Here is a 21,545-nt window from a genome sequence, read left to right on the forward strand (position 1 = left end):
AAGGACGTCGCGCGGACGTTTTCACGCAACGTAATATCCTCCCCCCGTTGAGAAGACACCGATCAAAATTCCATGGATGGTATCAGGTGCATCTTTCGTCCGCCTTCTCCGATGTTCGTGGTTGTCCGCGTTTTTCAGGTTCGGAATGACAGGTTAGTGGAGTCAGCCGTTTGTCGCCGCGATCCAGGATATTCGTCGATGTCTTCACCGTAGCTGTTGGTACAATTCCATCGGCTCTTGTGTGGACCTCAATTACGCGGCCCAACGGCCATTGCGTAGATGGAACGTTATCCTCTTGCAGAATTATGATGGTACCTTCACGAATGTCATGTTTACTTTTGCGCCATTTGTTACGGCTGGTTAACTCGTTGAGATATACTCGGAACCATCTGCTCCATAAATACTGCTTAAGTTGATGGATACTTTGTCAATGTGTCGCCTATTAAAAAATGTCCCGGAGTGAGGACCGGGAGATCATTAGGATCTGTCGAGATAGGAGTAAGTGGACGGAAATTCAATATCGTTCGATCTCAATAACCAGAGTGTTGAGATGTTCGAAGGTCAAGAGTTCCGTACCGACGGCGCGGGCAGGATGTCGTTTAAACTATTTTACCGCGGCTTTCCATAAGGCGTCAAAGTTTGGTGAATTCGAAGGGTTGAATGACCATGATATCTGCCGGTCAGCGAGGAAGTCTGGTACTTTCTCTTGGTGATCGTCGGATTATAATAGGAGATGAAATTCTTTCAACTCCTTGTTAGCTCCGACGAAGTTAGTGCCGTTGTCCAAAAGGATTGTCGCACAATGTCCTCTCTGAAAGATAAACCGGCGGAAAGCGGCGAAGAATGCGTCGATTGTCAAGTCGCTCACTACTTCGATATGAACGGCTTTGGTAGCCAGACATATGAATATGGCGACGTACACCTTGATCTTTCGGCGATTGCGATGCCGTCTCTCCTTGATGTAGGACGGGCCGCAATAATCGATTTCGATATTGGTGAAGGGTGGCGACTCGGTTATATGTGACTCTGGCAGATCTCCCATCAAGTACTCTACTGATGGTGGATTAGCTCGGCAACAACGGACGCACCTTTTGATGGTGCGCCATACTTGGTTTCGGCCGTCGACAAGCCAGTATCGTTGTCTAACCGCGTATAATGTGGCCTGGGTCCCTGAATGATGGTTACGTCGATGCACCTGGTCAATGATGAGCTCAGTCACCGATGATTTCGGCAAAATGGTTGGATGTTTTTGATGGAGCGGTATCGGGGAGTTACTGACGCGTCCTCCGATCCGTAATATCCCTTCATTGTCGAGGAAAGGATTTAGACATTGGAGTTTCCCTCCCACGGCCGTGTTCGGATCTTTCTGGAGTGTGCGAATCTCCTTCGAAAAATGAATGCTTTGTAAGAGTCGTACCAATTTATTTTCTGCCGAAGTGAGTTCAGCTACGGTTAGGGATGCCACTCGGTTTAGCTTGTGTCTCCATCGCAGACAACGAACGACGACTCTGATTAGTATTGAACATGGCGAATATTTTTCCAATATTGTATGGTCGATGGGGCTTGCAACCAGGCAGGTTGACACCTTTTGTTCAGGGGCTTCGACCAACGGAAGTGGGTTCCATATCGGCCAATGTTCTTCGGTTTGCTGGAGCCACTCTGGCTCATTTTTCCAAATGGACGGACGCAGAAACTCCTTGGGCGTCTGACCTCGTGAGATGAGATCTGCTGGATTATCGGCTGTAGGCACATGGCGCCAGTCGGAGATATTGGTCTTGGTTTGTATCTCGGCCACTCGGTTCACCACAAGTGTTTTTAACATATGCGGCGAGGATTTGATCCACTGGAGCACTATGGTGGAATCGGTCCAATATACGATCTGAGCGATCTTGATCGTTAAGGCTTTCTGGACTGATGAAATCAAGGAAGCCAGACGGAGTGCTCCGCTCAATTCGAGTCGTGGAATGGTCAGCGTTTTGAGTGAAGCGACCTTTGATTTTGCGTTGAGCAAACGAGTTTGGATGGTGCCGTCGGAACAAACGGTACGGAGATAGACGCAGGCTCCGTAAGCCTCCTCGCTGTCATCACTAAGGCCGTGGAGTTCCACCTTAATGTCTGCTGGTCCTATTTTCTTGCGCGGAAACCGAATGTTGTTGATCAACGCCAATTGGCTAAAGTACCGGTTCCATTCAGACTGCAGGTCTGCGGGAAATGACTCATCTCAGTCGACCTTTAGTGACCAGACTCGCTGCAAAATGATTTTTGCTCGAATGATGACTGGCGCGAGCAATCCTAATTGATCATAAATTCTGGCTATCACAGAACTTATTGATCGCTTTGTAACCCGTGGGAGGTTAGCTAGAGTATCGACCTAATGAAGGATCGCATCGACCTGGGAGTCCTAAAAGGTTCCTAGCCCTTTAAGTATGCCCGGATCGTTTGAAACCCATCCTCTAATGTTGAAGCCGACTGATTGCAGAGGTCGGTGAGCTCCTTTCTGATCGATAGTACATCTTCTTTCGTATCAGCTCCGGTGAGCGCATCGTCTACGTAGAAATCGCGCTGCAATACCGATGACGCTCGTGGAAATTGATGTCCCTCGTCGTCTGCCAGCTGTCTGAAGCACCGTAGGGCCAAGTATGGAGCGGCTGATAACCCAAACGTCACGGTATTAAGTTAATAGGTTTCAACTTCACCGTTGGAATTGCACCATAGATGTCGTCCAACTCGTTTTAGATTGATAGAAATCGTTTGCGCCTGTCATGAAATAGGGCTTGATATGATTTCAAATATGCAATCTCTTGCATGTTGTACCGTTCGTATTTATGGATCCCTTCCCTTACGGTCCTTAGGGTGCTTTTGAACAGTTTATCACGTCTTTTCCGTATGTTGTTGATCTTAGCTGGGGTCGGCATGATTCAGAGCGAACTTCAGAATCCCTATATCTCTCACAGTGCCTGGAGTTCTCAGTGTCCCTATAGCTCTCACAGTGTCTTCATCTATCAGACTGTCAGTCAAAATCTGATCAAGATCAAGGCGGTGCCATCAAGGCAGTTCTCATACTCAGCGACGTTACTACAGTGTGTGATTCTACTAAGTTTTTGGAAAATATATAAGTTATAACACTGTTAATCACGGAGTTATATCATTTCAACCACCCCTATTGTCTTAACGGAAATCAGGAGATCCATCTACACACGACGTCGATTATTATAATCGTAACGAAAATTGACGACTCCCGTTGACTTGTTTCCTCGCGATTGCGTCTCCCCACGATTGGTCGAATTTACAACTTGCGTCAGTAGTTAATACAAATGGTTTGTAGTAATCTGGGTATTTTAATACGGGGAAGTCATATAACTTTTCCTTTAAAGTATCAAATGCGTCTTGAGTGTTGTCAGACCAATGGAATGCCATGTTTTTTTGTGACTTCAGTGAGTGGTTTCGTTAGTTTTGCAAAATTGCGTATAAATTTTCTATAATAACCTGCTAGCCCCAGGAAAGATTTTACTTCTGTTGGATTTTTAGGATGTCTGATGTTTTTAACCACTTCAATCTTCTTCGGATTTGCCTTTACTCCTTTAGCTTTTAGGATATGTCCAAGATACTCTAGTTCCTCTTTCAAAAATTCACATTTATCCGGTTGTATCTTGAATCCCAGTTCTCTAAGTCTTTGCAATACAATAGATAAATTTTGGTTGTGTTCTTCTATTGATTGAGCGAAAATAATAATGTCATCTAAATATGCGAAACAATGTTTGTTAGTAAGTCCACGGAGTACAGTATTTCTCATTCTTTGAAACGTCACTGGTGCGTTTTTGAGTCGAAGTGGCATTCGGTTGCAGTGGTAATGTCCTTGTGATGTGGACAATGCTGTGTATTTCTTCGATTCGGGATCCATAGGGATTTGGTGGAATCCTGAGGATAGGTCTAAGGCGGAAAAGAATTTTCCGCTTCCTAATTGTGATAATATGTCATCTATGTCGGGTAGTGGATATGCGTCTTGGTCTGTGAGTTCGTTAAGTTTTCTAATATCAATTACAATTCTCCATATCTGCTTTCCTGGGGCGGCCTGTTTCTTTGGTACAACCCATACAGGAGAGTAATATGGAGAATCGGTAGGTTCTATAATGTTTTTTTTAAGCATTTCGCCCATTTGTCGCTTAATTTCTGTCTTGTGGCATTCGCGGGATCGGTAGGATTTAGTATGTATGATTTTGTTTTCTTTTAGCGTAATTGTATGTTTAGCAAGTGAAGTGCGTGATAAGAGTTCTGTTTCGAGATTGAAGACGTATTAATAATAAACCAGTATCTTTTCGATTGGTTCTCTAACAGCTTTTTCTATTTGCGAGAATCTGACTGATTCTTTGAACGTCGGGATTTGATCCTAGGTGTTAGAATTTTCAATAGCGTTAATAATTTTTAGTTTTGACTCACTACCATTGATAAAGCATATGGGGGTTGGTTTTCCTTCTACGTATACTGTCTTTGATATGGTTTGTCCAGGTGCTGTTGTCGCCCCACGCCCGCCTCTTCGACTCCTTGATGGCTCGCTACAGGGGCCTCCGCGATTCGCGGTAGCCCTCATACATAGCCCTCATAGTCGAGCCACCGTGGCTTCGTCCTCTCGCAGCCTACGGCGGAATCTGGTGTAACGGCGCCGAGCACGGATACTCGCCTCGCGGAGACGAGCGATCCCCTCGGACCACCAGTACTCCGCGCCGGCACGGCGCGGGGCCGCGGGCCGCGGCATACACGAGTCGCAGATCGCATGAAAGTCGCGCCTCAGCCGGGTCGCTCCCGCCTCCGCGTCCTCGTCGGTCGGAGATTCTTTCGACGGCTATAGCGGCCGCCGCCATGAAGTCCTCGTCGCGGTGGGTCGCAGCCTACCGCGGGAATCTTCTTCTCCTTCCCGGTGGGCCAGTTATTCCGCTCGCATTGAGCGAAGGGTCGCCCATCGCACCCCTAACCGCCACCTCCATCAAAATATAGAGCTGGTCGAGAGGGTCTCCTCCGGGGACGCGCCCCATCTGGAAATACGGCGGGAATTGTCTGGGCTTGCCCACGTGAGGTCCACTATGAACTCGCCCCGACACGCCACGCAAGTGCTGGTCGACGCTCGGGTCATAAGCCAGAGGTCGAATGCGGCCGCTCAGTTTTGCACGTCGCGCCTCCTTCCGTTGGTCCTACGGGAGGCCCACTTCGTTGAGTGAGCGTTGAAGGCCCCGAGGACCGGAGATAGATAGGCGCCCAAGCGTCTCAAGCAAGCTGCGAGCCCTTCTAGGAAGGAGGCGTACTCCGTCCAGCTGATGTTGGGCGACACGTATACTGCCTCCACGGCTAGGTCGCCCCATTTCGCGGGCACGAAGCCCCGTCCCCGCTCTCTCACCGAGCAGGAAGTGCTTCCCGCTCTCCCGTTCCAGAATATGGCAACCGAGCCGGTTAGGTCCCCTGCACCCCGTGACGCGTCGGGGATGCTGTATGGCTCGGCCACCGCTGCCAGACCAATCCGCCGCTCCACCAGGCTCTGGAACATTAAGTCCTGAGGCCGGCGGGCGCGGTTAAGATTGCACTGCAGGAGCAGTTGTCCTCCTCCTCTTCTTCCGCTTACGAAGGGGAAGGCTCCGTTTCTATAGCCTCCTCCGGGCCGTTCCCCTCGCATTCGGTGCATCCGACTTCTCCATCCTCTTTTGTGGCCTTCCCGAGGCAGTAGGCGGCGGTGTCGTTTTCTTCCTCGATGCCGCGTCCCCGCCATCGCCTGGAACGGTCCTTGCCCCCTGTGCGGCCCTCTACTTCCGGGCCGGCGATTTGCATGCCGGCAACCCCATGCGATGTGACGCTTGCAATCACAGGTCCGTGTACACCGGACATTTAGGTGCCCGCGCCGAGCAGTCCCTGTCGCGATGTCCTTCTGCCCCTCCCGCAGGGAGGGCTCGCTTTTGTGAGCCTGTGGGGGCTGGGCAACCCACGTTCCCGCAGCCAGGATGACCGTCGGGACAAGCGTTCCACTTACGTGATTCCCTATGTACTCCACAGTGATGGTCGCCGGGAGTGTAAGGCGTTTAATTACGGTTACATTCTTTCTACGTCGCCTTGGGTAGTAGCGCACCCACGATCCTGATGCCAAGGATGGGACCGTCGGGATAAGATCCCGGGTACGAAAGTACCTTGAGGCCCCCGCTTACGTGAGTCCCATCTGGTACTGCCGAACACGGTTAGCAGGTCGCCCGCCGGCAGTGACGTGGCCGTACATCCATACGATAGTCCCACCAACGACTAAGGTTGGTACCACGGGCGCTCGAGTTACAGCCGGGAGAGAGTAGCGACCCCTCTGCTCGGCCAATTAATGGGTATGGACTCGTGGTCGCAGTGGTTGATGGCCAAGATGCTGGCAAGAGGGTCGATTTAAGGTGATTCGCTTCACCGAATGGCCTCCGGAGGGTGAGCAGCGTCCCTCCTGCTCCGGAGCCGTCCTGGAGAGACGGGAGGGTTTAGAATATGCCCCATTGGGGACCACGAGGCGGGTGCGGGCTCTCAGGGCGTAGGACCACGCCCTGGGAAACCCCGATTTGTCTGATGTTCTCCTATATCCGGGCGGTGGCGGATCAGCGCCTTGGGCACCCGCCAATGGCCGATTCGGTGCGGAGAACTTCGGAGAAGTTGGTGGACTCGTACCTGCCAAGACCACTCACCTTACCTTCTTACGGGGCTCCCTGTCACCCTGCCTTGATCGGAGTAGGGTGCGAAAGAGTGAGTGGCCCCAGGATGGGTACACTACTTGACGACCTCGGCGATATTGAAGAAATATGAACAACAGGACAAAAGACAAAATCGATTACGGTGCATGGGATGGATACCCCAGTACCGACGCAGCCTCGGGTTGTAAAGAGCTCGGTTGTAAAGACCTGCTAACCGAGCTCGGCAGTTCCAGGTAGGTCTCACGTAAGCGGGATCCTCAAGGTACACTGTACCCGGGAACTTATCCTTGGCGTCAGGATCGTGGGTGCGCCACTACCCAAGACCACGTAGAGATAATGTAACCGTAATTAAACGCCTTACACTCCCAGCGACGTTCCCTGCGGAGTACATAAGGGACTCAGGTAAGCGGGACGCTTGTTTTGACGATCCCCCCCTGACTTCAGGAACGTGGGATTGCCAGCCCCCATAGACTCACATAAGCGAGTCCTCCCTGCGGAAAATAAGGTATGGACACAATCATAAGTGAGCTATTTGCAACGAGAGACGACCGACGATGAGCAACACGATTTACTAATAGAAAAGGGCAATGTGAAGAAAAATCGCAGAGGAAATTAACTCTAAGATGGCGGTAGGAATTGACGGTGTAACATGATCAAGTTAATTGTAGGTCACAGGAGCGACATGATAACAGAAATAATAAACGGGATCACTGAAACAGAACAAATCCCAAATGAGATGGAAAGAACCCAGGTTAATTTTACTACCAAACCCGGGTAAAGATCCGAAATTACCCAATGCATATAAACCCATCAAGATACTACCGGTAATAAACAAGGTATGGGAAAAAGTGCTTAAAATTGCTGATGGAGAGATCAATGAGTATGGATCCGATCCATAGGAAGCAGTACGGCTTTCGACAGAAACGCAGCAACGTGAACGCAATAACTCAAGTTATGAAAATTGCTGACAGTTGTAGGAAGAGAGATTTATGTGCTAGTAACGCTCCATATAACAAACACTTTCAAACTTTCAGCTGGGAGAGTATAAGAAAAAAAAATGATAAGAAGATCGTTATCAGCTATAAAAGGGCTAGTGAACAACAACTTGGCCGATAGAAATGTAACAATGTGGTCGACAATGTGGTGCACTTTCAACTTTATGCATGGTGAAAAGTGGGATGTTTGCGGGAGTACTGCAGGGATCAGTGCTGAGACCATTCCTGCGGGACCTAGTATTCGACGAATTATTAGAAACGTTGGACAATAACGTGGCTATAAAAGCCACTGCGTATGACTTGGAGCTTATGTGCGCCATACAGAAGAATGAATGTGCGAATCTGGGAATAAATGAAGTAATGATAAAGGAGAGCAAATGGATTGTGTCCGTAGGACCCAGCCTAGCGAAAGACAAAACTGAAATCATAATGAAAACCGGCAGGAGAGTACCGAGGTTAATCAAACTCATGTTGGTAGATATGGAGACCCAAACGAAAAGGGCAATTTAATACTTAGTGGTTATTATTGATGGGAGGAGGATGTTTGATAATCACATTGCTAATGTACGCGGGAAACCGGATGTTAAGTTCGGCGCGTTGAGAAGTATATTGCCGAAAGTGAACGGACCTCAGAACTTAGCGCGTATATTGTATTACAACGTATGGGATGCAGTTGTGATGTACGGAGTACCGGTGTGGGTTGAAGCCTTGAATATTGCAAAAAATAAGATATTAATGAGAGGGGCGCAAAGAATGGTCCTCAGTATAACAACTACGCCGTGCGGTATAATATCTCATGCGTCATTATGCGTATTGTCCGGCAACATGCCGATCTACATCAAAACAAGGCTGAGGAAGGAAATGTATGATAAAATAAGAAATCCTAAGAAATTGACTGGAATAGAACATGGGGTGGATTATCCCAACACTTTGATGTTAAAAATTAGTAATATAAAAAATAATAAAAAAAGTCCTCGCGAAGAGTGTTAAATCGAGTGGAATAATTATAAGAAATATAATTTCACAAAGAAATTGTAGAAAATGCAACAATGTTCAATTCATGTTCATGTTCAAATAAGAAAGAAATATGTCACTACATGATGCAAATGCTAACTGGGCACGGCATATTCCATAAATACAGGAGAATGGTAAGGACGGACGTGGAAATAAATAGTTGGGATTGTTGGGATACAGAGGACGAGGCGAAGCACGTGCTGTACGTATATTCAAAATGGATAAGCTAGCGCACGGAGCAGTAAAATTTAGTGAGACAGGGGCTAAACGCAGACAACCTAGTGGAGAATTAATTAACCCATTTGCATCATGGCCCTATTTCACAGGAATGGTCAGTCATATCTACGGTAAATGTTATCCAAATTCTTCATGGGATTGTGGCGGCACTCGACAAGCCAAATACCACCACTCGACACTAACTAGTGTCGGACGACGGCAGCGCAGTGGTTAGCGCCTTAGATTACGAACTTTCGGAACCCGGGTTCGAATCCCGGCGACCGGAGTCCGATCTTACTTCCACGCACCAAAAAAGTAGGAAAAATCAACAGTACCCCGGCAGCGACATCTACAGCCCCTAGTGTGACAATTACTCCGGACGAGGCCCAGCAATTACAACTATAACGCACGGCCACCTCAGGGTTTATCGAAAATGTACTGTTCAAAACAATTGGTAGACAATGCTTCTTAGCAAACATCGCATTTTAAATTCTTTATAACAGAGGGAAAAAGAAAAAATTATTTATTTTAATAAAAAATTGTTTAGATTAAAATGGTAATAAAAAAGGCAGCCGCAGCGCGCGTTATTATCCGCGCTTGTTACTAGAAGAAAATCGTCCGATCTAGTTAAGTTAATCTGCAAGTCCTTTATCTTATTTTCTTATCTTCTTCTTCGCCTACCCTCCGTCCTGACCATCGGACAGGCCAGCGAGACCGTAACGTGCTTAGCGTTCACTCCATCCTGTTTTGAGCACATCGCACATTTAGGCTCCTTCGTGCATTCTTTCATAACGTGCTCACTACTTCTGCATCTCCTGCACAGCTTCCTACCCGGACACACCACTGTACACCTCGCAGCCGTATGCCCTGACATATGGGATTTATAGCATCTTTTTAAATCCAGTAGAGACCTAGCCGACGTTATGGTCAGGCCGGTTCTGAACCTTCTCGCCACATCTTCCCTAGGGACCGCGCTCGCGGGTAGCACCACCAGCGCCACCTGCGTTCCCCATGGTGCCATCCTCAGTGTCCTCACCTCGACGCTTTCTCCATTTATTATCCCCCCACTCCCTTTTCAGGTCCTCCACCAGCTCCTCCTTGGTGGTAAGGGGATCTATATCCTTAATCTGCACCGTACTCCTGTTTACGAGTGCAGATACCTCCGTCGCGTCGCTTAAGGCGGCCCTGAGCTTCTCAGCCACCTCGCTCACTACGATCTTCCTATCGAACTCTATGAGTATATGAGCCCTAGTCTTCCTCATCTCGGTCGCCCCGCCGATCGTATTTCTAGCCGCCACTATCCTCCTGTACGTCTCAATCCAAGCCCGACGTTCCTCCACTTTAATCAGGATCGCCCCTTTCCACTTCCGCGCGATTGATGACCCTATACCGCCTACTCTCTCCCCCTTTCGGTAATACAAACACCGGAGGATGACGGCCCCTGGGGCCCCCTTTTACCCCCCCTTCTTCTGTCGACTGTACTCCAACATTTCGAACCTTCACTCCTCTCTCTGTCCGAGTCTTCATTGGCATTTGACCGACCGCACATCTCCTCGTAAGTCGGTTCCCCCTTCCTAGGCCTCTTGGCTATCGCTGCGACCTTCTTTTCTTCCCCGGGGGACACCACCTTTCTTTTGGAAGGTTATGTCTGAACTATGCTGAACTATTTAATTACTCGAATCAATTCATATTCAACTAGTTCCAGCCATACCCATATCACTGTTATTACAATAATTCAATTAAAACATGTTACGTTTCGTTTTTAATCTCAATTAGTTCATTTAGTTACATTGAGTCATACACCATATACAAATTTTCTATTGTTCAATTACAATGTTTATTGAACACTATGCTTATTGGATTTATAATCAATATACAGTGTCACCTTCATAACGCATACTATTATAACTTGTTATTCTTACATTCGATGCCCATTATTATATCCATATTCTACTTATCGCTATCTTTATGAATATTTCCTACTAATATATCTTTAGCAGCTAGATATTTACTCTTATTTATCATATGTTAATACAACGATTTAATTTTTGGTGCTGTATTAAAGTATCTGTGATGTGTATACTACCACATTTTGTATTTTCCTCTTTTAATATATTACATTATGTGTTTATATATGGAATAGTTGGCTGCTGTTAGTGACTATAATTTATGTTTAACATGACTCCAAGCTTTAAGTTGCATGTGGTACCTTACTATTATTTGCTTTATCTAATCCTCAAAACCCATGTAACACCTTTTTAATATATCGTTACGTAGAGGTTTATACGTAGAGGATGGTTGGTACGTGAGGCATAATGACGAGATTGCTCGTTGTTGAAACCGTCGAATATATTTAAAATAATACATTAATATACAGCCTGTATACGTTGAGTCGTTAGTACAAAGTATAAATCGCAAAATCAAACCGCGGATAAATACTCGTTAAATGTTCGTCGCGTAACTCGGTAGATACTCGTGATATTCCGAAATACTGTAGATACTCTTAGATACTGTCCTCTTTTCGGTTGCGTCAATTTATTTATACTGGTCAAGGGAGAATCGGAAAATTCAAATTCATCTTCATTCGACGGGTGCATGTAGCGATGACATTGTTTTATCCGGAGTTTATTTGTCATTACTTTTCATGCGTCAAGGCTGTGTCAATGCCCCGAGGCAAAACAACAACATGAGCCGCTCTCGATTCGCGTCGTCCTTTAACTTCTGCGCCGCTATAGGTATTTGACCGCTCCATTTATGAGTCTCTCCATCGTCATAGTATTTACCGGATTATTACAAATATAGACAATAGCCATCTTGAAACCTTCACCTTGTTAAAGTAAATTTTAATTCTTGTTTTAATATTACTAGCAATGATACCTATTGCTCAACTAAATCTTTAATGTGAATAGACTACAGCAAATATTTTGATGATTCGTGTATCGCTACTCTTTCCTCTTTTAATTCCTTATATATTTCTACAATTTATTTATTTATTTACAAATCTCAATTTAATCATTCTATTAGTTTGAGCCCTATCTATTATTAATTTCTATTAATCCAATATCTATATAACTATATAATATATATGTCGGGTTATCGTTAGGTTCAAGAGCGTGTAACGAATCTTCATTCCGACTAGCCATCGTTGTTGTACAACAGAGGTTATATTTGCTGGTAAATATGGTTTTTACAGAGCTAGACAAATAACAGTGGTGATTGGACACCCGATATATTAATGACAATGGTAACTCTTTGTTAAACGTAGAATATATTTTGAAGCACAATGTAACGTTTGCTGTGACAGTCGGTATATACCGCAAATAAAGACGATGTGAGAACTCTCCAAGATGATCGCAAGAATAAAAGACTGATGGAAGTTTTCCTCTCCTTATGATCGATCCTTGATTGAGGTACGGAGTAATAGCGTAGCTCTCCTTAAAAGATATAGTTGTAGTGGCACTCGACAATAAACATTCCAACGGTTTCTGTCTCGTGGTTCGCCACATACAGACCCTATCCTTCGAATAAGATGATTGCCAGATGTCGATACTTTTTCACGGTATATTTCCAGATAGCCTAAGCACCCGCTATAAATCTTAGGATTTAATTAGCTGAGGTTCTTCAAACGGACAAATAGTCATTGTCCTATCAGTCCCTAAATTTATCACCTACTACGGGAAGATACGGGAAATCTGCTTTTCTCACGAACGGCCCTTCGCGCTAGTAACTTTCTCTCAAGGACGGCTAGCATCCTTCTTCAACCACCAACATGGAAATTGACCAATTAGCAGCAACATCCATTTCACTTTCCGAACGAAGGCTTTCCTCGATGTATTCGATGATCTCGCATTCTTAGACACACCCCATCATGGTTTTCCTCTGCAGTATCATCTTCACAGAAAGTCAGTCGTTACACTTTTTTTTCATCTTTCACGATCTAAGCTTACACTACGAAACCAAATTATGTTCTATCAATTTATCTACAATTCTTTAGTTTGTTCATACAGGTAATAGTATATTGGGTTGGCAACTAAGTGATTCCGGATTTTGTCATTACCACCTAATGAAAACACCCGCAATCACTTAATTGCCAATTTAATAATTTAAAGAAATATGTAAGAGATTTGTAATTTGAATTTATAATTATAAAATACTGTGTACAAGGTCTAATACAAAAATAATAATTGTAAACATTGCATTATGATACCGGGTAATGAAAAATGTGTTAATAAGTTCGGATAGTAAGGGATAGCATAAATATTTGACGACAATAAATGTTAGTCCTATCGCGAAAACGATATTACGTTCCTTTCATAATAATCTTATCGCGTCTCTAGAATTCATAAATCATAAATGTACATATATATATATATGTCGGGTTGGCGTTACGATTAGAGTTAGGGTTAAGGGCGTGAAACGAATCCCTATTGACACTAGACGTGATCATTATGCAATAGAGGAGATATTTTCCAGTGCAAACATGACCATGATGGAATTGGACAAGTAATCGCGATAATTTGATACTCGAGAAGCTAATGACAATGATCCTAGGCTCAATAACGAATCCACGGTCAAAGGTATGACGAAATCTACTCTTCTTTAGCGTCTAAGTTGTACTCAATGTTAATGCATGGGGCAATCACTACGTATCTGAGAATTACTTGTATCGCCGTCGAGATCGTACAGGAGAGTAACTCTCCGTCTCGACGATGCCGTCAAGGAAAATTATAATGGGTGGGTCTAAGGACATGAGATCCTCGCATTCGTCAAAGAAAGCTTTCGTTCCAAAGGTGAGGGAAATTAGCGCTGTTGCTAATTGGTCGATCTCCATATCGGCGTTTTGAAAGAGATGCTGGCCGACCTTGAGGGGAGGTTGTTGACGGGGGGCATCGTTCGTAGAAGATAGGTTTCTCCTATCCTATAGTTGCAACAAAGACTGCTTGTCTATATGAAGGACTTTGCTCGACTAAATCTTAAGATTTATAGCGGGTCCTCACTTTAGCTAAACATATACTGCGGAGGTATGTTGACATCTGGTATATCATCTTACCCGGAGTGTAGAATCTGCGTGTGGCGATCCACGGGACAGAAACCATTGAAATATTTACTACCGCGTGTCGCTACGACTTTCTTTTAAGGAGAGGTATAGAGTTACTCTGTGCCTTTGTTAGATAAAACGTTCATCCCTTTGACCGCGGCTACGTTCGGCGACTGATTGTCGCCTCGAGCCCAAGCTCATGATCATAAATCTCGAACAATCGGAACGACATTTGTTTATGCTAAGTTACAAAGTTACGGTATTCCCGCGAATCCAAGGAGGAGTTCCGATGTTCTTTCATCTCCGACATATATACATATATGTCGGGTTGGCGTTAAGATTAGAGTTAGGGTTAAAGGCGTGAAACGAATCCCTATTGGCGCTAGACGTCATCATTATGGAATAGAGGAGATATTTACTAGTGCAAATATGACTATGATGGAATTGGACAAGTAATCGCGATAATTAGATACTCGAGAAGCTAATGACAATGATCCTAGGCTCAATAACGAATCCGCGGTCAACGGGATGACGAACTTTACCCTTCGTTAGCGTCTAAGTTACACTGTACGTTAGAGAAAGGGGCAATTATTACGTATACGAAAGACAGGTCGATTACTGATGAGATCGCACTCGAGAGAGTGACTCTCCGTCGCGGTGACGCTGTCGAAGAAAACTATGATGGGTGTGCCTAAGGGCACGAGATCATCGGATTCGCGGAGAAAAGTCTTCGTTCGAAGGGTGAGAGAAATTGACGTTGCTGTTAATTGGTCAATTTCCATGTTGGTTGTTAGAGAAAGATATTAGCTGTCTTTGGGAAAAGTTGCTAGCGGGAAGCGTCGTTCGTGGAAGGATAGATTTCTCTTATCTTCCCGTAGTTGGAGCACAGGCTATTTGTCTATTTGAAAGACTTTGTATAATTGAAACTTAATATTCGTAGCGGGTCCTCGCCCAGCTAAACATATACTGTGAAGATGCGTTGGCATCTGGGAATCATCTTACCCGAAGGACAAAGTCTGCGTGTGGCGAGCCACAGGGCAGAAACCATTGAAACGTTTACCGTCGTGCCCTGTCCCAAGTATTTCTTTTAAGGAGAGCTATAGAATTACTTCATGCTTTTGTTAGACAAAACGTTCATCCCTTTGACCGCGGCTACGTTCGGCGACTGATTGTCGCCTCGAGCCCGAGCTCACTATCATAAATTTCAAATAAATACAGTCGGATCGAATGACAACAGTTTCTTAATACGGCTATGGTGAAATCTAAATTACAATACTAGGGGTCTTCCCAAAGTTCCAAAGGGAAAGTTCCGGTGTTCTTTCATCTCCGACATATATATATGCATATGATTTGAATTACAGCCAGTTTTAATTATAGATGAGTGGAATAATCACAATTGTCTCAGTGTACTAAGATCTTCACGGTTGATGTGCCAACTTGGTCATTGTTGGTAGTTATCATCGACCACTCAGAAAGTTTACACGTAATACTCCAATAGCCGTGATCGTCTAATGGTTAGGACACTACGTTGTGGCCGTAGTAACCCAGGTTCGAATCCTGGTCACGGCAATGTGCCAATGCACATTGTCACGGTGGAGGTTTATTTTTTTTTTGTTTATTTAATTTTCTCAAAAGTTTTCTTGGCTAAGTATTAATAAAAATAAAAATTTGCGATTGAATCAGGATTCTCTTTGTTACATCTCGTGAAAAGGTCCGCGCGACGTCTTTCATTGTCTGACCGTCAAGGTCCAAATACCGTTAGAGAAACCCTCAATAAGCCCAAGGACCCACCAGAAACTTTAATCTCTAAAGTCATTTTTCGCACATACGGTTTAAGTCAACCTGTTTTCCCGGAAAGACTTTTTATTTCTGCAAGTATTTTCGGTTTATAGCTGGTACATAAAACAGACCTTAGGTCTATTGTACATTCTTACAAATTACGGAGAAAGCAGGTAGTCACCTAATGGGAAAAACCAAATTGTAGTCTAACGGAAAAGCTGGTTTTTCCCATAAACAATGTCGCCCATGAAGCACGTTGGTAGGAGGCTTCTTCCTCCTATCTTCAATCCCAACATTGGTCATAACCAATCGGCATCGCGGATCATTGCCCTCAGTTTCCTAACTAAAAATATGAGCAACGAATCCGCGTTCTTCGTTCAAAGAGCACACCCATACTGAGCTTTCCTCCGTAATCACATCAGAACGAACTTCAGAGTTCATCCGGCTGTCACAGGTCATACAGTTCCGACATTTCCTACGGCTCCTACGGTTCCTACTGTTCCGACTGCTTCGACTGCTCCTACCTCTTCTATTGCTTCTACGCCATCAGGACGGACAACTCTACTGGTTCTCATAAGCAACGAACAGTCAAAGTCAAAGTCTAGTCATTCGGTTGAGTCGAAGTCTGGTCTGTTCAGACGCTACTTCTATTACAACAGAAGGGCCTTCATCTGTGACTCTCGTCTACGCCCCTTATATCATACGTAACGGTGTAACTCATTGGGGTAATAAGTGTTGGAAATATACATTTTTATAACCCTGTTAATCGCAGTGTTATACTACAACAAGCACCTACATTATCCTAACCGAAATAAGGGGATCGAACTATTCGTGGTGTCGATTATTACAGTCGTAACGGGAATTTACGACTCCCGTTGACGCAGTTTTCTGCAGGGAATGCTCCTGATATTCCGTCACGTCTGTCCGAGCTCCCAATAACTTAACCTTCTTGTCGTCAAAGTTTTTAAAATACATCTCCAGCATTATATTCTGCGTCGAATACCTAAAATGCCCCCTATTACTAGGCATAACCAAGCCTTTAAATTCATGTAGCACGTAACTGTGATCCGAGACGCTATAGTCTCCAAGGACTACAAAGTCTTTATACTTCTTAAAGAGTCTACCACTAACGCTCGTAATTTTTACAAAACTCCTCCTAATACCCTAATGGGAACAAGTTGGCTCCTATCCAGAACCACTAGAGACATTCTTTTCTTTCTGTCAGTCTTGGTGACACCCAATGCGTTAGATTTTGTATTGAAGTCTCCTGAGATGATAACTTCCTTGCATCTCCTCGCGGCTGCCCCAATAGATATGTCGAGTCTTTTCGCGTACTCGACAAAGATGTTCAGGCTGACGTTGGGCGAGCAGTAGCCACTCACGCGGTACGCTTCCCTTTTCTTGTTCCGACATATACCTCCTGTTCAGTCAACGTATCATCGCTGGAGTAGAAGCATTAAATCTCGTTGCCCGGATGGACGGTATCCCCCTTCCTATCAATATACCAGAAGGGGAACTGTCGATTAGGTTCTGAGATGAATACAACGTCGACCCGGCGCGTCCAGGCAAACTGCTGCATCAGGTCCTGCGTAGGCTTACTCTTATTGAGCTTGATTTGCAGAACATTCAGGGTGCTTGTCTTGTGACTGTCCCTTTTTTAATCAGTCTCCTATACGTGGGGCAAGCTGACGACCCTATAACGTGTACAGACCGTACCTCGGACCCCTAATACACAACGTACACCTAGGACCGTTACTGCACTTTACCATCGAATGATCCGTTGCGCTGCATTTACGACAACGTTCATTGCCAGGGCAGATCGTGCACTTCTCAGACATATGCCCAATCTCATGGCACCTATAGAATCTAACTACCTTACGGAGGACCCGCATTGTGGCTATAATGAGGCCCTTAACGATTTAATCTCGACCTCGCTGGCATCCTTGATCATCAGCCTTCTAATGATGCTCTGTTTAAGGTTCTCCGTACTTTCCAGTGGGTCGATGTCACTAATCTCTACCAATATCTGCAGGGAGGAAACAAGGACCTTGTCCACTATTACCTCCTTTATTCTAAGGGCAATGACACCTCCTTTCATTCCCGCTTTCAGTACTACGACGATATCCCCGCTCCTCGTCCGTCTGACTCCTATGATTTCACACAGAGCCTCGCTAACATATGCTCCTTATATGTCTGGAGCCATTTCCCACCCTCCCGGAATTTGATCAAGAGGGCCTCCGGTCTGTTTCGAGTTCTAGGCAACCTTTCCCTCTGGCCTTCGTTAGCAGGTGGCCTCATTTCCTCGTTCTAGCTCCTCTCTATCTCTCCCGTCTTCTTTCCTTCCTACTCGTCTGGACAATCAATTTGTCTTCAGAGTCGCATGTTTCTCTATCCTTACGGTCATCTTCGCCTCTTTTCCACTCCTTTCAAACCCCCGCGTACGAGGTACCTCCTCTCTTCGCCCTCATCATTCTTTCAACATTCCCATCCTCGAGAGATGACACGGTTTTTCTTTTATTTTCTGTTCAACAGGCACCTTCAGTCCCTGTACTTTTCGCAAACCTCGACCAGTGGAGGGGATGTTTGCGTGGAAACATTAACTTCCACGGGCCTTCCCACCTACCTCACCCTACACCGAAAGGGCCTGGGCGTTCCAAATTCTTTCGTCTGTTATAAACTTATCCATATTTGTTTAAATAAAGAGCATAGTTTAGAAAAAATGCTAGTCGTAATCTATAAGCAAAGCCAATCGTCACAACAAGAGCTATCAACCTATGTATAATAACAACCCTCACATACCCCATAAATCATCAATTACTTTATAAGTAAACCGCAACTTTTGTAACTGTGTTGGCAGATGGAGCGTGGATACATAAAGGTCTCTAAGTTCGTATTTGTATGTCCCTCTGTCGGATATACTTCCGTTAGAAGTAAGTAATTTCTAAAATTTTCCGCGTTACTATATCACATACCGTGTTTCGGCAGATGGTATTTCTATTTGCACCTCGCGTGTCTGTTTCCGCTCCCGGCGCAGTATCAACCAAATTTTTCCGCCTTGAGACTTCTGTACCATTGGAGCCTTTCTCGGCTCCCTTCGCAATAGGAAACGAAAAAAGGGATAAAAAATTGATTCGGAAGAGGGTTGGACTAAAAGCTCGTACGATTAATAATAAAATGGTATTGGTTAATGGAGATTGACAGTAATGTTCTCAATATCTTACACGATTAGACGTGATACAATATTAGTTACGATTTAGCGTACGATGATTATACTCGTAGAGACACGATATATATATTTCTGTTCATTTTCAGATTCTAAATGTCATGCATAGCAAAGTTTCTATAAGCGTTTAAATATTTTCATAGGTTACCGTATATATACAGTGACCAATAGATTTCGAATTACATATCTTGCGCTATGCAGTTAGTCAAATTGGTTATCCATTTATAGTAGAGTATGAAGGATTCTTCATTTGATCGTATTTACTTTTGTGTATTCTTAACTTAATTTCCAGGAAACGGTAAGAATATGGATAGATTTTCATTTTGACCCGAAATCTAATTCTTCAACGCTAGAGCTCGCGTGCAATTTACGATTTATAAATTATTTACGAACAAATCCAATGTAGATGCAACATTACGCAGATTGTTTCATAAAATATTACACTTCGAAATTACACAGCCAATAAATACTATTATCAATACTCTGGTATTATATATATTTAATATTTCAAAATATGTATCTGAAGGTTCGTCAATTTCCAACCACAATACCAATAATCGTTTCAATGTTGATCGTACACGATCAGTAATGTTGTTAATATTTGTATGGTACGAACAATATCATTTATTAACAAGACATCTGTCGGTTAGCAACATTATCGATCGTGTTTGATCTTACGAATCAGTAGACCTATGTGCAAAATGGAGTCACATAATTTCGTCAGTTTGCTGGTGAGTGCTGAAGCGTGCAGACGTGTGTCCAGAGGCCTGTGAAGTGCACAAAACTACACATGATGCCCACCTGTCGAAAGCGAATCTAACAAACCTAGCCAAGTGTTCGCAAACGTGCTAGTGAAAAATCCAACGCTACTAAGCTCTGACCTGAATCACAGCATCTCTACTAGTTATTTTATATTGAAATAACTAGATTGATAATGGCTCAATCATCTCAAACGGGCTCTCCGCAGCTACGTTACAACAGCGCCGCTCTTCCTCCCACGTGGCAAAGGGGCAAAACACCCCTCTTTGCAAACGACCTGGACACACAGAAACGCAAGCTGGAAACATTCAAGACGAATGCGAACAAGAGTCGAACCAACCCACCAGCTAGCCAAGTGACCACCCACAACAGATTCGCGATACTGGAGGCAACAGTAGACGCTATGGACATAACCGTAGCGGTAAATAGACAACATACCCAAAAAAACTCCCCCTCCCCCGCCAATCTTCAGTGACGATGTCATTGACATTCAAACAATGACAAAGACTATCGAAAAAGATATCAGCAAAGAGGAATATAAATTGAAAATCAGTAACAACCGTGTAAAAATTCTGCCAACCAACCCAGACGCCTATAGAAAAATAACAAAATTGCTAAAAACCTTGAATGCAAACCTCCACACATAACAGCTCAAACAAGAAAGACCATTTCGTGTGGTGCTACGCAACATCCACCACTCAGTCAATCTAGACGAACTAAAGTTCGAACTGTGAATGCACGGCCACGAAGTAACTAACATCAGCAACATTAGGCATAGAATCACAAAAAACCCACTATCCTTATTTTTAATCGATATAAAACAAAAAGAAAATAACAAAGAAATCTACAACGTCAATCGGCTGATGAACTCTATAGTTAAGACCGAACCACCTCTTATAAAGAAAGAGATAGTACAATGCAAAAGGTGCCAAAGATACAGCCACACGCAGAAATACTGCCACCATAATTTCCGGTGCGTAAAATGTGCAGGTAATCACCCCATTGATCAATGCACTCAATCGCCAGAAACCCCCGCGAAGTGCATCCGCTATCAAGGAGAGCATCCTGCGAACTATAAAGGATGCTTAGCCTATAAAACACTGCACAATAATAAGTACCATAAACCCAGACCCAAGGAGATAACCAAACAAGAACCTAGTCCCCAAAAATTCTCCACACCATCAATCTCCTGAGCCCGGGCAGCACAAGGAAATATAAACAATACGAAAACCCACAGTGTATACTCAGAAAATAGTGTTCCCACCCCACAAAATACAGACAACTTCACCAGACTCGAAAAACTAATAGAGAAGCAAACAGAGCAAATTAAAAACTTACTGTCACTACTTACACTCTTCATGGATAAATTAATACGCACAGAAGCAAAATAAAACCAATGCGTATAGCTCTGTGGAACACGAACGGTCTAGCTCAGCACAAATTTGAACTAGAACTCTTCTTAAAACAACAGGAAATTGACGTAATGCTCATATCTGCAACCCACTTCACCGACAAAAACTACCTCAAAATACACGGCTACAACTTCTCCTGTTCTCCATCTACACTGCCGATTTACCAATATCGACAGAAATAACTATAGCAACATTTGCTGACGACACAGCGCTATTAGCGTCCCACGCCAACCCAATAATTGTCTCATCCACTCTCCAGCGAGGTCTCGACTCAATGAAAAAGTGGTTCCATAAATAGGGCTTCAAAATTAATGAAAAAAAAATCCACACATGTAACCTTCACGCTGCGAAAACAGACCTGTCCACAGGCCTCCATTTACGATATAACAGTTCCTAACAATGACACAGTCA

General features: G+C 44.4%; 1 protein-coding gene and 1 non-coding gene across 2 annotated transcripts; one reads left to right on the top strand and one right to left on the bottom strand.

The window, feature by feature from the left end:
* Nucleotides 1-721: 721 nt before the first annotated feature.
* Nucleotides 722-4,147, bottom strand: LOC126926582 (uncharacterized). The gene is made up of 2 exons (XM_050742951.1): nt 3,487-4,147; nt 722-2,202 (listed from the first exon to the last, which is right to left on the bottom strand). Exons 1-2 carry the CDS (start codon nt 4,145-4,147, stop codon nt 722-724), a joined length of 2,142 nt encoding a protein of 713 aa, XP_050598908.1.
* Nucleotides 4,148-15,458: 11,311 nt separating this feature from the next.
* On the top strand, nt 15,459-15,530 carry Trnah-gug (transfer RNA histidin (anticodon GUG)). Its single transcript has one exon. It is a non-coding gene; the product is annotated as a tRNA-His (tRNA).
* The last annotated feature ends 6,015 nt before the right edge of the window (nt 15,531-21,545 follow it).

The sequence above is a fragment of the Bombus affinis genome, chromosome 18 (genome assembly GCF_024516045.1).
Source record: "Bombus affinis isolate iyBomAffi1 chromosome 18, iyBomAffi1.2, whole genome shotgun sequence".
Lineage (NCBI taxonomy): Eukaryota > Metazoa > Arthropoda > Insecta > Hymenoptera > Apidae > Bombus > Bombus affinis.

Bases quoted from the DNA above. Each gene is read 5' to 3' on its own strand.
- LOC126926582 (XM_050742951.1), bottom strand. From the start codon at position 4,147: ATGCTTAAAAAAAACATTATAGAACCTACCGATTCTCCATATTACTCT. The intron at 2,203-3,486 runs GTTATTATAGAA...CATTTCCCGCAG, and splicing joins ATCTTTCCTGGGGCTAGCAG to ACCTGCAGTCTGAATGGAAC.